Source organism: Rhea americana, unplaced genomic scaffold, assembly GCF_003343005.1.
Source record: "Rhea americana isolate MKP2758 unplaced genomic scaffold, rheAme1 scaffold_2, whole genome shotgun sequence".
NCBI classification, from domain to species: Eukaryota; Metazoa; Chordata; class Aves; order Rheiformes; family Rheidae; genus Rhea; species Rhea americana.
The window spans coordinates 4,286,000-4,299,593 of NW_028186149.1; the positions used below are offsets into that span (position 1 = coordinate 4,286,000).

Here is a 13,594-nt window from a genome sequence, read left to right on the forward strand (position 1 = left end):
GCTGGCAGCGGCGCGCGGCGTTGAAATGCTGCCTCTGGCAGTGCCTCTGCGAGCCGCTGGCCACGCGGAGAGCTTCTGAGTCATGTCTGCCTTAGGTTCCTCTCTCTGGAAACCAGATGGTAGCTCCCAGGTGGCTTTTGTTCCTTATTTAGCTTCGGAATGAGCAAGGAAAAATGTTTCTGGTGTGCTGCTAAAGGAAAGTCAGTGGCATCTTGTCTAAATTCACTAACTGAGTTTTCAAACTGCATGTTTCAGCTCAAGCCCGTAATAACATTTTTTGTGACCATGACACATACAGGAACAGTAAGAATAAATTAATCATGGACAATTTGTTTTGTGTTGCTTAAAAAAATACATATAGGGCTGTTATTCCAGAAGAGGTGGAGGAGACGTTTGGTAGCATTCCAGCTGTAGAAGGTCTTATGATCTTTAGTCTCATAGAGATCCAAGTTGCTGTGTAATGTTTTGGGAAATAGTATATAAACAGTTTCAGAGAACCCTTTTTTAAGGGAATTCTCAAGAGAAGGAACCAGGGACCATCTTTAATGACTATGAAGAAGGGAAGAGAAGTGCATGTAGACACCCCTGTATTGTACAGATGCTAAAATTAATTTTAGCACTGTCTCTACTAGAAGACTTTTATATGTGGGTCTGCGATGGCAAGTTTCTATTAAAAATATACAGCATTTTGCAGGATTCCATGCAAGATGTGGGGCTGTGCAAAACCCTCTGAAACCTATATACTTAATGGAGAAGAGTCTTATACAAAGTGAAAGTTGTTTGTTTTAACTGATTCCTTGCATTTTCTTAACTTGCACAAGAAGTGCATATAGATGCAAACTGCACATACAATTTACAGATGAAGAGCCGGTGTGAGTGGATGCTGCCCAATGAACTGGTTGCCGTGGCATGTATACGCACCAGGCCTATGTCTCTGTGACACAAGGCCTGTCCTCAGTCCTCTACAGTCACAGGGAATTTTGCTACTTATATCATGGTGAGTGAGTCAAACTTAAAACACCTTACAGAGACTGCTCAGTAAGTCAAGAAAGCCAATTAATGTTCAAGACTAGGTTGAGACACTTTCTGCAACTATACTGAATATTTACAGTATTGTATTTCCTTCAAAGGTTATTTTGTGGAAGAAGGCCATTGTCACCCAAAAAACTGTGGGGTAAGCAAGCATGTGAATTTACAGTTCATTAGCTACTTTTTGATAGCTGTTCATTGTCTGTGTAAATTATATAAAATATTTATGCACATTAGCGTGATCTGCTATTAAGTTCATTTGCATCCTTAGTTTGTTCTATTGCKTATCTGTACCTTTTTAAAAATTAACCTTACATAGTTAAACACTGAAGTCACTTCAGTTTTGGCGGTGATGTGCTTTTTTACCTTGCAAGAGTGTTGGAACCTTTCCTGAAAATGAGCGCAAGGTGCGTACCGGCAGACACCTCGCGGGCGCACGGCTGGCGCTGTGTGTTGAGCGCGCGTTTATGCATTTCCCATGAGGAAGCAGGCTCCGGTGTCTGCGTCTGCCTGCCGGCCGGCGCGGCAGCAGGCAGGGTGCTGCAGGGCAGGGCCGCGGCATGCCCCGAGCCAGGAACGGCGGGGGCTGCCCACAGCCAGGCCCCTGGGCAGTCCCTGTGGTCACATCACACCAAATCCGCCCCATCCGAGAGCAGGAAGCGAGACTGTTGCCTTTTCTTTTCCCAGAAATCTTTCTCCCTATTTTATTTCCCTAGATGTGGTTCAAAGGGTATTAGCTGCTAGTAGTTTCTGTTCAGTACATTTTTGATATTTTTATTTCTTTATTTAAAATGTCTGTCCTGCAGCTAGATGCTCAAAATTATTTCTTTACTATTTCCTCCAATCTTTAAGCTCTGCTTTTTGCCTCCCTTAATGTATTCCTCATGCTTTTTTYCCCTAACCTTATATATACAAGAACTATTTTGAAGCACCGTTGTCTACTCTGGCTCCTCAGTTTTGATTATACCAATCTCTGATGAAATTCACATTACAGGTTTTTTAAAGTGTTTTCTGCTGAGAGCAGCACACAATTCAACTTTATAGAAGTATGTGAAAGACTCTTGCAAATGGATTGTGAAAGTTGACTATTTGGGTAGATTATATCAATGCAAATTACTTGTGTTTGTTTTTCTTGGACTTTTAAGACGGAAAAAAACAGTACAAGGTATGTGCATATGAGACTGGTGATATGCTGCTGTTGGTAGAAGCATCAAGGTTGAGTAAAAGATGTGCAGCATTTTTAGTGTAGTGAGATCTTTGGTTAGAAACATAGCTTTATATCATTTAGCATTGTATTCATAACAGTAATCAGGGTGGAGGGACAAATGCATTCAAAACTGCAGGGATTTTTTGCGATAGTAGGAAAGTTGTGTCGTACCTGAACCCGGGGAAAGACAAGGTCGTGGTTGGCATTGCCTGATGCTGCCGTTGCCCTGGAGGCCGAGAGTCGCCCCGCTCCCGGGGGAATGCATCTTTCCTACTGGGAAAGCCACCAGGAACTCATGATGGCAATTCGTCCCTTTGTGGAAACCTGGAGGATTTTTATGATTTATAAGTTTTTGTAGTTTAGAGGGAGAAAGAAAGAAGGCACTTTCTCAGGAACTGACTGTGCAGTCTCTTCTTATCCCTTGTTTTTAGTGCTTTAATTTTAGACAGACTATTTTTAAGCATCTTAAAATACAAAAATATTTGCTTTTTTCTGTTTTAAAGAATCTCCTATTGAGACACAGCATGACTCAATCTTTTTATAGCCACATGAAATACTTGTTGCTTAGGATACAAACAATTAATAAGGGCAAAAAGGAGGACCCAGTGTTGCGGTTTTAACACAAGGTGGATGAAGGGCAGCAGCAAGAGTTCTGTAACTAAACAAAACTTTCGTCAACTTCTGATCGCTCGTTCTGAAGAAAACAGTAATTTGCTTTAATGATATCCTACTATAAAAAGTATAGAAAGCATATAGAAAGTGTTTAGTACATAGGAAATGTCGGGAATCTCCAGTACTGCATTAGCAGTAAGTGATTAAATCCACTCTGTTGTGGTGCTTCATGCTGTCACCGCGTGTCTTCGGCAAAACGTCCATAGCTGTGGTATTAACGGGGTATTAATGGGCTGAAGCTGCTCGCAAGGGGGTGTTGAGGGCGATTTGCCGAGTGGCGGAAGAGGGACGTCTTCAGGCTCTCCGGAGCTTTTGCKGCGCTGGCGCTGAAGGTAGCGAGAGGCTGGCGGCAGGCGGCGGGTTTGCTCAGCCGCTGCGCGGGCAGGTACGGCGCCGAGCCGGACCGTGCCGCCGGCTCCAGCACTGTTCTTGTCAGAGCGCAAAGCTGATGTGATTTGGAGCCTGAATGAGCACGTGAGTGAACGGTAAAAGCTGACAGCAGGGCAGCACGCGCCTTCAGCTGCTGCCGGCCRGGCAGCGCGGCCCCGGGCCGGCCCTGCCGCCCGCAGAGCCCGCCGCGCGCCGGCTTGTCGAACGCGGCTGTTTCCRCTTCCTGGCTCTTCTCCAGGCCGAGCTGCTGAGGGCTTTTTGCTGGCTGTTGATGTGTTTATGGTTGTTGTATTTCTCTAATCTGCCGGGCTCATCTTTTTTCGACTGCTCGGGCTTTGCTGTGCGCTGACACAAAGGCTTGTGTTTGGTTGGTTATGGTGCAGTTAGGTCACACCTGGCCCCTCAGAAGGCCTCGGAGGAGAAGACTCCAGGCAGGAGACACGGGGGCCGGGGCAGGCGGCAGCTGGGGGCACCGGCGGCAGAGCCCCTCGTCAACCCAGCACCAGTGCGTTGCCGRCGCCTCCCTGCGAAGCAGCTGCTGGTGGAGGTGGGCGCCAGGGAGCTGCTCGCAGTGAAGCGTCTCTGCATTAACCTTCTGCGTTTTTATGCGGATGGGAKAGAGCTCTAGCTAAACCACATGCCAACCTCACGAGCCGTGCAGGAGAAACAGAGCGCTCAGGTGTGTCTGTGCCAGCTGAGGCGGGGTCACCGTTGACACGTTGCAGTCCCTACCTGCTGCCGGCTCAGTGTCCTTCACTTGCCATGGTATTTTTACAACAGAATAGACAAACCTGCTTAGGTATTTCACAATGGAATCTCACTTTTTTGTAGTGAAGACGCTGATAAATCTAACTTCTGTGAAAATTTAGGCTAATGAAGTAGCTGATGTTGGTACAACCTGTACTTAAAAATGCTTCTACTAGCTTGCTGCCATCAGCAGGGGCAGTAAGGATGAAATCCATGCTGAGCATTGAGGCTCAAAGGAAGATTAAAATCTGAAATGTACTTTGTTTGACTCCTCTTTGCAAAGTTAAAATAATCTTACAAGAAATACTGTGTCCTGGAAGTACAGCAGAGGAGGAGAGTCAGAGAGGAAGAATTTCACTTTTGACCACATAAGATCAGTATCTGTCTTTGAGCCAGAGTTAATATTTCAGGCAGCCTCTGAACAGCACTGAAACTTTATGAATCACTGCTCCAATTACTACCTATAATAGTCTTTATTGTTATTAGAACCTGCTTGCTTGGTTGTCTTGATTTATTGGTAGCTGCTTTGGAGAACACAATACACGGCTGACTTTCTGGTGCGATGAGATGCAGAGTTTTCCTGCTTGCTATCACACTGCTTATAGTTTTCTGTGCCATTAGCAGATCCTTTTCCATCCCCTTTCTGTGCATCTTCATTTGTAATGCAACAACATCAGTCCTTAGGGTTCATATGTGAAGTTCTTTTCCTTTTCTATGAAATTCTTGTTTTACTTGATTAGTTATGGTTTGCCTAGTCCATGCAGCTTTTTGCAAACCTGATTTAGTGTGCCACGTGAAGCTGTCATTTAGAAGCCCATACTGTACATACATATCACAGTATTTGTTTCCTCTTCTAAAAATAATCTGTAAAGGCTTTCACTTACTGTAATTCTGTGGGAGAGACATTTAATGCACATTTCTATTACTTTTTGAAGTTTTGAAAATGGAATGAAAGCACTGCAATTTAAAAATCTTTATCCTTGCCCTTCAGTAAATATGCAGCACTGGAGAAGTCTGGAGAGCTGCAGTTTTGATTGCTGTGACTTGGATTTTGTTTAGTTGATTTATTACAGGAAGATGTTTTGTGTTTCAGAAGCGTATAGAAATAGTTAAATGGTAGTGCCAGCCGGAAGTGGTTGAAGTTGAGGGAGCCAGGTTGGAGTCTGTAGTTGTCGTCTGTGCCTGGCAGCGCGGGAGCTTGGGGGAGGGTCGTCCCGTGGAAACCCTGCTCCTGGCTGCGTGCCCAGGCCACGGACGTGCCAGCCCCTGCGCAGGAGGGGGCCCGGCCACGCCGCCGGCCGACTGGCGCTCCGTTCCTGCGAGAAGTGGAGGTGCGAATGCAACTACTGTCGAAGTTGGTCACTCCCAACATTTGGACTTGTGTGTCGATCTTCAGGAGAAGTCTGGCAGTCATCTCCTGTCGATGATTTGCTACTTCTCCTTAYGTTTACGTGTAGGGCTGTGCTTCAAGGAAAATAAGTAGTCCCGAACTACTGGCAGAATCTGCCATTTAAAATGTGACACACTATTAATGTGAACTACTTAGTGCCAGCGCTCTCAACTGGGTAACTTTCCTGCCTATTTAGGCTGTTGCCTTTTTCTGCCTGTCTCCGCTGCCTTTGCCGGTCAAGTTTGGCCCTGCGTGAGACGGCAGTACTCGGATCTGGTTGCGGATGAGCCTGTGAGCGTGGGGAGGGCTCTTGGGGCAAGGCRAGCCCCCCCAACAGGTCACCCTGCTGCCAAGCCTGCCATCACCTTGCCTCTGCGTGTTTCCCGGCCTCTCGTGGCTTTGTGATCTTAATCCTCTCCTCATGGAATTTACTGGGTCTGATGACATTGCTTTCAATGGAAGCTTGAGGGTTTTCCCACTGTCTTGTTTCTTAGACTTTTCCTTTAGCTTATCCAATTACCTGATGCTCAACCACATTCTGTACAGCGTTGTGATGACTGTCATCCTCTGTGTTTATCTTGATACTGTATCTCGTTGTCCATGTGGCCAGTCTCTTTTTCCAAGTATAATATCTGTAATAGTTGATGGATACACTGAGGGAAGTTAAGCTTTTCTGTTGGACTTCTGTTTTCTCAAATAACCTGACCTTCAGCTGATCTTTCAGTCACATGTCTTGCAACAATTTCCCCAAATTAATKGGTTCCTTCATTTTCTCAGTGCTTACAGATCATTGCTTCCATTGTGCAAATAGCAAATTGGCAAGTCTCATGCAAACTAAATTAATTTTAAGATTATTATTTTAAATAAGTTAACGTAACGTTGTACATGTTCAAGAGAATTGCTAAGTTCATATACTTTTAAATATGTTTACTTTTAAAGTTTTAAAGTGCAGAATTACAACTGTTCTGCATAGTTAGCAGTGGCAGAGCTGAATTGGCAGTAACAGTGACTGGAGACACACACAAAGTAGGAGTCCCTTGCTGTCTGCAGTAAGCAAATGTTCTTAGCCCAAATAATTCAACTTGAGATAAAAATCCAGTTGGTCCTTGTTTTTTATGTCRGTTAGTTTGTTCAGTTGAGAGGAAGCCACAGTACAGGCCTGACTCCATGTGCTCATATGCATTAAATCTATGTCTTCATTAGTTTTTGATTCCCCCCCCCTCTATAATGGTTGCAGCAAAGTTCGTGGAAAAAAAAACCTTAACTCTGAGGCTGTGATGAGTACTTTTAGCCAGCACTACCTAAAATAACAGGCTTATGTTCTCTGGACCATGGTTGTTGCTCCCACTCCTATACCTTGCATTGGTACAAGTGCTTGACATTTTACATGAGGAGAGTAGTCAGTAGAAGCATTTTGTATTAGCACAGTTGCATAGGTAGTAGGTCGTTTGCTAATATGGAAGTGCTGTGTGCACAAAGATTGCACCTCTAAATCACTGAATCCAACTTCTTGACTGTAGCCATACTATTCCCATTATAAAATTTTATAATTTGCAGTGTGTAATTGTACATTATCTTACTCTGCAAAATACTTTCAAATAACTTGCTTTTATTCTGATGAATATTGCTTTGTCCCACAGAATGCATGAGATGATTTTACCGTATCTCTGAAGTTGTGATGTTAAAAGATGGAGGGGAGTACATCAAATTGCCATTCTGTTGCTCACATCTTCCTTATATGCTTTACAGCATGTATGATAACGTGCCTATGTAAAAAAGTATTAATTTCAGCATTACTAATTTCAATATGATGCAAACAAAATTTGTCAAAAAAAAAGCAAAAGGACAGAACTGATTTTTCTGCCAGGCTGCAGAGGATAGGTTTGGGATCCAATAGTGGATTTACAGCTTAGTTATTTGCATTGATCTGGAGTGGATTTTGATCAGTTTATGAATGTATCCACAGAACGTAGTTGTTGTTCAAATCAGCTGGAGAAAAGAGATTTTGGTTTCAGCTGATATAACTTGAAATGTCACAAGTTTTCAGAAGCATCCTGAAATATGTGTGGGGAGTGTGGGGAGCAAATGTCTATTTAGATGTCAGTTAAGTGCAGTTAGTAACAGATCAGAAGGGACTGTTAAGACATACARCCTGACAGGCTGTGTAACATAATCTGCAGAATGCACTGAATAATTTCTGCTTCAGGCCCACAGCTTCCACTTGAGCAAGAGCAGATGTCCAGGTTTAACTTAAGGACTGCAAAGGCTGGAGAGTCTACCATATCCCTATTTAATAGTTCGATGATTAATTATCCTCACYATAATAATTGCACTGTAATGTAGTTTTTGTGTCCTTAGCTTCCAATAACTCTCTCTCAGTTGGAATAATAGGATTTTTCTGCTAGATTTGGAAATGCCTGCCATCTGAAAGCCCTTCTGTGTATAGACTTTTACCAAATCACATCAAACTACCTTGTGATCTTTGAGGGCAGTGCGATGTTTTGCGTAACAGTTGAGAGGTGGGAAAGCTGGCGTCATTTATGTATGCTTTTACATATGCCTGGATCAAGCAATAGAATTCAATGTGAGGAGAGTATTTGGGAAGTTGGAATTTGAGCAAATGGTTTGCAGTTATTTAATGCTTATGAGAAACGTAGTGACCTTTTTGTTATTTATTGTACTTTCCTACAGGGCAGCAAAGGACACTACAGATACCACTGGCAGAGCCACAATGTCAAGCAGAGTGGAGTGGACGATATGGTCCTTCTCTCCAAAATCACAGAGGACTCTATAGTGGAGAACCTGAAGAAACGATACATGGATGACTATATTTTCGTATCCTTTATGGTCTTGTTTCTCCTGGGGCCCTTGTGGGCTTGCTGTATGTGTTCTATATAAGTAGGTTACTAGAGGTCCTCAGCTTTTTATGTGAAAGYTCATCTGAGATTACACAAAATGTTTTGTAATCTGAGCTAATGTGAGTATTGAAATTAAGGTCTGAAAAATTCTTTTAAAGTATTCTTTCTGATACTTAGTACTGCTCCTGTCATTGTTGCAGATGGACTTAGAGCTCCATATATTGACATACTCACATGAGCCCCCCCCCCTGAAAAAAGAGAGAAATTTAACATCTCCTGGCTATTTCCCTATGTTCAGACAGAAAGAGCTAAATAACGACTCAACTCAGTCAGGACTGAGAGAGAAGTAGCAYTGCAGTTGCACCAGTGTATCCATCCTAGACTGTATAAGCTTTTCACATGCGTGTGCTTGCCTTTTTGTGTATCCTGCATTCAGGAAAACAGCACCACTAACAACTTTGCCTTATAGAAATGTAACAAAGTTAGGCATGATTTRTCAAACTGGTAGCATAGGGGCAGAAGAAAATCGTGTACTTTCTGTAGTAACACAGACATGCTTGTCCCTTTCAAACAGTTCATGCCCCTTTGAACAGTTTATGCTCATTAAAGTGTTTTATTTTTTTTCCTTCCTTATAAAATGTGGAAGCTTTACATAAGAGATGGTCTTTCTACAAAAGCAGGATTAAATGCATTTTCCAAAGGGTTACATGAGGTATCAGATTTGATTTTTAAAGCAGTATAATTCCTTTGTGCGGGGAAAAAGAAGAATCCTTTGCAGTTCTTTGCAGGCTTGTCATTCTCCATGGGAGATCATCTCTTGAATATTTCAATTGTTCATGTGTCCACCCATGAATGAGTGTTTCTCTGTGCCACTTTGCATAGAGAGTAACAGATCTTCCCAGAAAATGCTGACATTGTTTACCAACAGAAAACTGTCACTTTAGATGTTTATACTGACACAATGAATGCTTGATTTATTATACTGTGGCCCCAAATGTTGTTAGTCTTTTTTGAATTAAATTAAAAAATGTATTAAGAAAGCATTGCAGATTAACAATACAGAAATTATGTTCACTGATTTATAGTTCTCTGACTAATGTGATACTGTTGTGCTGTGGCACCATAACACATAGTCTTATGTAAAATATATGGTAGTTTCTCCACTTTCGTATGGAAAGCTTAGACAGTAAGTTTGGCTGTGAACACATCTAGATCATTAGATGTACAGTATTTTGGACTCACTTCATGGGTGCACTGCTACCCATCGAACCCATGAACCAGTCCTGCCTCTAAAACAGTCTCAGCTGCTTCACACATGTATGTAGCAACTCTTAATTCCAAAAGTTTCTAATGTATTTGTGTATGATACTTACGTACATACATACATACATATATGTATAAATATGTATGATATATACGGAGGAATTCTCTCTTCTGTCAGTAAGCTTAAGCCACCATCTAGAAAAGAAAAGTGCAGACTCTTAAAGAGGCRTATAAATATATTACAGCTTAGGAAAGGAGCTAAAGTGATTCTGTAAAGGGAATTTCAAGCTACTGAAAACAATCTAAACTGGATTTTAGCTAGATTGGCAGATTCACTCTGTCAGTGCTAGACTGTTTAAACTGCCTGCTGTAGCTGTCCATTTTGTGCTCTGCTGGAAATCACCTCCATCAAAGCAGGGAGACTAAAGTGAAACCTGTGGTTACTTCTCCAATAGCCCCATTGCAATTCAGTGTATGAGCAAAGGTGGGTTTGTGTTAAGGCTGCTGGATTGTGAACTGGCGTGGCAAAAATGCAGGCGCGGGTCTGCCTCTGCTGCTGTGAGAAATGGCTCGAAAGCCCAAGGACGGAGAGCAGCGCTGGGTCCCAGCCTACCACGGCTGTGCTCAGGAGAGCTTCTCTGGGAAAATGAGAATGTTCAAATGTTCAAAACRTTGCAAAAGAGCTTTGTGGGACCTGAAGGTAGCCTGAAACTCAGAGTGTTGTCGTGCAGGACAGCCTGCAGAATAAGACATACTCCTCTCTAGGGACAATTAATAAAATAACTGCTCATACCAGCTCCCCCTCTAATACACGCAGCTGAGTAATCATGCAATTTAGCTCCGTGCTGGCTCTTTMCAGCTGTCTGTGCATGCTCAGCACTGTCTCTGTGTGATAAAATCTGTCACTGTAGCTCATTCTGTGAGGGTCAAAACAACTTTTTCCAACACTGATAAAATGACCCTTACAAACGGATGAAACAGTTCAAATATACCATTTCCTTTTTCTATTTTTATTCAAATTATGTCAGATTTGGGCTGCCAGTACATGTTTTTAAACTTAGCTTGTCCTAAGAAGATGAATATTATGAACATTATAAAAGTATTCCATTGTTTGATCTGTTTATATTCTTGCAAGCCTAGTGATTTCATTTTTATTTATTGTTTCAAGCCACAGTTATTTAATACCACTTTGAAGCTGYGTTGTTTTGTATAATGTATAAAAAGGTTATACAGCAATCACTAATAATAAGATTTAGTGAAATTATAGTTACTGAGACAATCTGCTCACCTTAACTGCTTTTGAATACAGACATACATTGGCTCAGTATTAATCTCTGTGAACCCTTTCAAGCAGATGCCGTACTTTGGGGAAAAGGAAATTGAAATGTACCAGGGAGCTGTAAGTAAAACAATCTGTAATGTACCGCAGTGTTTGGGGGCCTGTAAACATGGTCTGCGTGCTCGAACTCTCGGAAGAGTTTGTTTGTGCCCAGCAGCTTTGCAGGTACTAGCCTGCGAGAGCTTGGCCCGTATCCGTCACCATCTAGGGCATCTTGGAGTTTTAATTAGTATTCAAGAAAATTCTTGTACTGATTAACTCCAATCCGTATCAGTTTTCTCCCCTTGACAAGCTTGTCCTTCTGCCAGGGCAGTTTTTAAGCTAGTGAATCCTTGAAGTGTTGTGTGTGATAAAAAATGGCCATTAGTAGACGTGGAGACAGTGGCTTGAGATCTCTAGAAGTAGACAAAAAGGAGATGCTAAGATAAGATGCAAGTTTTGAAAATGCAACTTGAAGAGTGAGTCAGTTTAAGGACATTAGAGTCTTAATTCAGCTTCGTGCTCTGCTCRAGTCGGGCGTGTGCGCAGACAAAAGATCAGGGAAGCTGCTGGGTTTGAGTGGGCTCAGTGGGTGAACCGAGGCTGTACAGCACCAGGCTCTGTGCCGTGGTGTGGCTAGTTATTGTTAGCATATGACCACGGGTAGAATAGACTTAAATTATATGAGCTTCTCTTGGAGAAGTAATGTATTTCAAGCACAGCCCATTTTTAGAACAGAGTGTTTACAATAGTCAAGGAGAAAATTACGGATGAGTGAAAAATCAGTGACAAAACCAGAGACTTTGGTTTCTTTTTATTAAACAAACAAACAAAAAATTGCTGAGAAAATTCAGTGCAAAGTTGGGAAGCAGAATTGTTTTTCCAGGAAAATAATTCTTCCAATCTAAATAAAGATTTTTATGGCTCTTTCTGCTTCATTTAATGCTGTGTTGAAAATATCTGTTCTATTTCCCTGCCTAGGCACAATATGAAAACCCGCCACATATTTATGCTCTTGCAGACAACATGTACAGAAACATGATTATTGACAGAGAAAATCAGTGTGTCATTATTAGGTAAGAAAAAGCCTGGTGAAAGAAATGGTCTTTTGTCCTGTTCTTATGTTTTTTTAACTTGAAGAAATGGAATTTTAAAAAATTATATTAATAAAAATCTGCTAAGTCTATGATCACTAAATAATTTGGGTTTTTCTAGGATATTTAACTACTGATCCTACCTTTTGTTCTGTGTGTTCAGAGAGAAATCTCTTTTTCCCATAACAAGCTTCATGCCAAATTCTGAAATTGCATAGCTTGAATGACAACATGAGAGGTGGGTTAACAACTATAACGACTATAGATACTGTTAAATCCAACACTCTCACATTGGTGGCATTTAACATAATCTGTTTTTAATTCTGTTTCTTTTTTTTTTTCTGTTAAAAATAAAAGTACATTTGTTCCTTTTAGGAAATTTGTTTGCATTCAGTCAGAGACCAAAGAGGAGAGATGCTAGCAAATTAATTTTATCCTCACGATTATTCCATTTTAACCGTTAGACTGAGGAAATTCATTGTAGGTATGTGAGAACTGTTGATTATGCATGTGTGAAGGTCAGCCAGGTGTTAACTAACAGTTTGCTCCCCAGAGGCGCGCGCCTGCCAGAGCCTCGCTGTCCCTGTCCCTGGCTGCAGCGCGGGGCCCCGTGACACACAACGCCCAACGCTTGTACCCTGCCTCCCTCTTCCTGAGTCCTTCCCTAAGCTTGGCCTTCTTTTGAGAAAATTCTGATGCCTGGTGCCGTGCTGGAGTTCTAGTTCTGTTTGGTCAAATTCACACATGTTAAGAATGAGCATAAAATCGGCATTTTGAGCCAAATTACTTTTTGAGCCAAATTACATCCTAGAGCTGTGACGTTTCACATGGAGCTAAATTTATCCTGAAAATATTTCAGGTGTGGACTATGATAATAAGCACAATTTTTGCTCCATTGTTAATGCACCAAAGTGCAATGAATGCAGAGGGTCAGATTTTCAGAGAACTGAGATGCAAACTTTATCTTTCTTAGTAGCTACAGGTTAAGTTRTTGCAAGAATGGTGCTTAAGCAATGCGTGGTGTGGTGCGCTCTTTGGTGAGCCTGCCCGGTGTCCGTGCATGGTGAATTCTCTCTGATGTACGCACGGCCCCTTCAAAATCTTCCTGTGTCATGCTTGCGTTACTTAAAATATACTGCAAAACTGAGGAAAGAAAAATCATGTTTTCCAGGAACATTTTACGCAAAGTGTTCCTTCTACATGTTTGTTTGGCCTAAGGTTATTCTTATGACAAAACCCAGCAAAGCTGGGGACTAGATTTACAGATGATGGTATTTGATTTTGGGACACTGAAGAATGATTGTTGTGGAATTGTATAATTCAGCCATTCGTAAAATTGATATTAATTTCATTTGATATTTTAATCCTTTTGATCACATTTCTTTTAAATTGGTTAGATACCTCTCTCGTTTTTCTGATTTTATTGTCATCATAATTTCTAATGACTAGAGCTGGCTTGAAAGAGAAGTTTCTTGAATTTGAATGTTTTATTTCCTCTTATATTTCATTTTATTCAATGGATTTATACCAGAAAGCATTGAGATCCCTGGCAGACTGGAAGCTCCCAAGATCCTGCAGCTCTTGAGTGAACTGGGTGTTTTAGCTAGCCATGTGTCCACTACCACA

General features: G+C 41.8%; 1 protein-coding gene across 4 annotated transcripts in view; it reads left to right on the plus strand.

Annotated features, from left to right (window-relative positions):
• Nucleotides 1-851: 851 nt before the first annotated feature.
• MYO1E (myosin IE) overlaps nt 852-13,594 on the plus strand; it is a 67,179-nt gene continuing 54,436 nt past the window's right edge. For 2 of the 4 annotated variants that reach the window (XR_014895624.1, XR_014895623.1), the window contains exons 1-5: nt 852-997; nt 1,131-1,174; nt 8,127-8,270; nt 10,866-10,955; nt 11,856-11,950. Coding sequence is in view for 1 of the 4 variants with exons in the window: in XM_085303330.1 (XP_085159456.1) it covers nt 910-997; nt 1,131-1,174; nt 8,127-8,270; nt 10,866-10,955; nt 11,856-11,950 (461 nt within the window). In the remaining 3 variants the exon portion in view is untranslated. The remainder of the gene's footprint in view (nt 998-1,130; nt 1,175-8,126; nt 8,271-10,865; nt 10,956-11,855; nt 11,951-13,594) is intronic. The other 2 variants (XR_014895625.1, XM_085303330.1) reach the window with 2 other exon arrangements.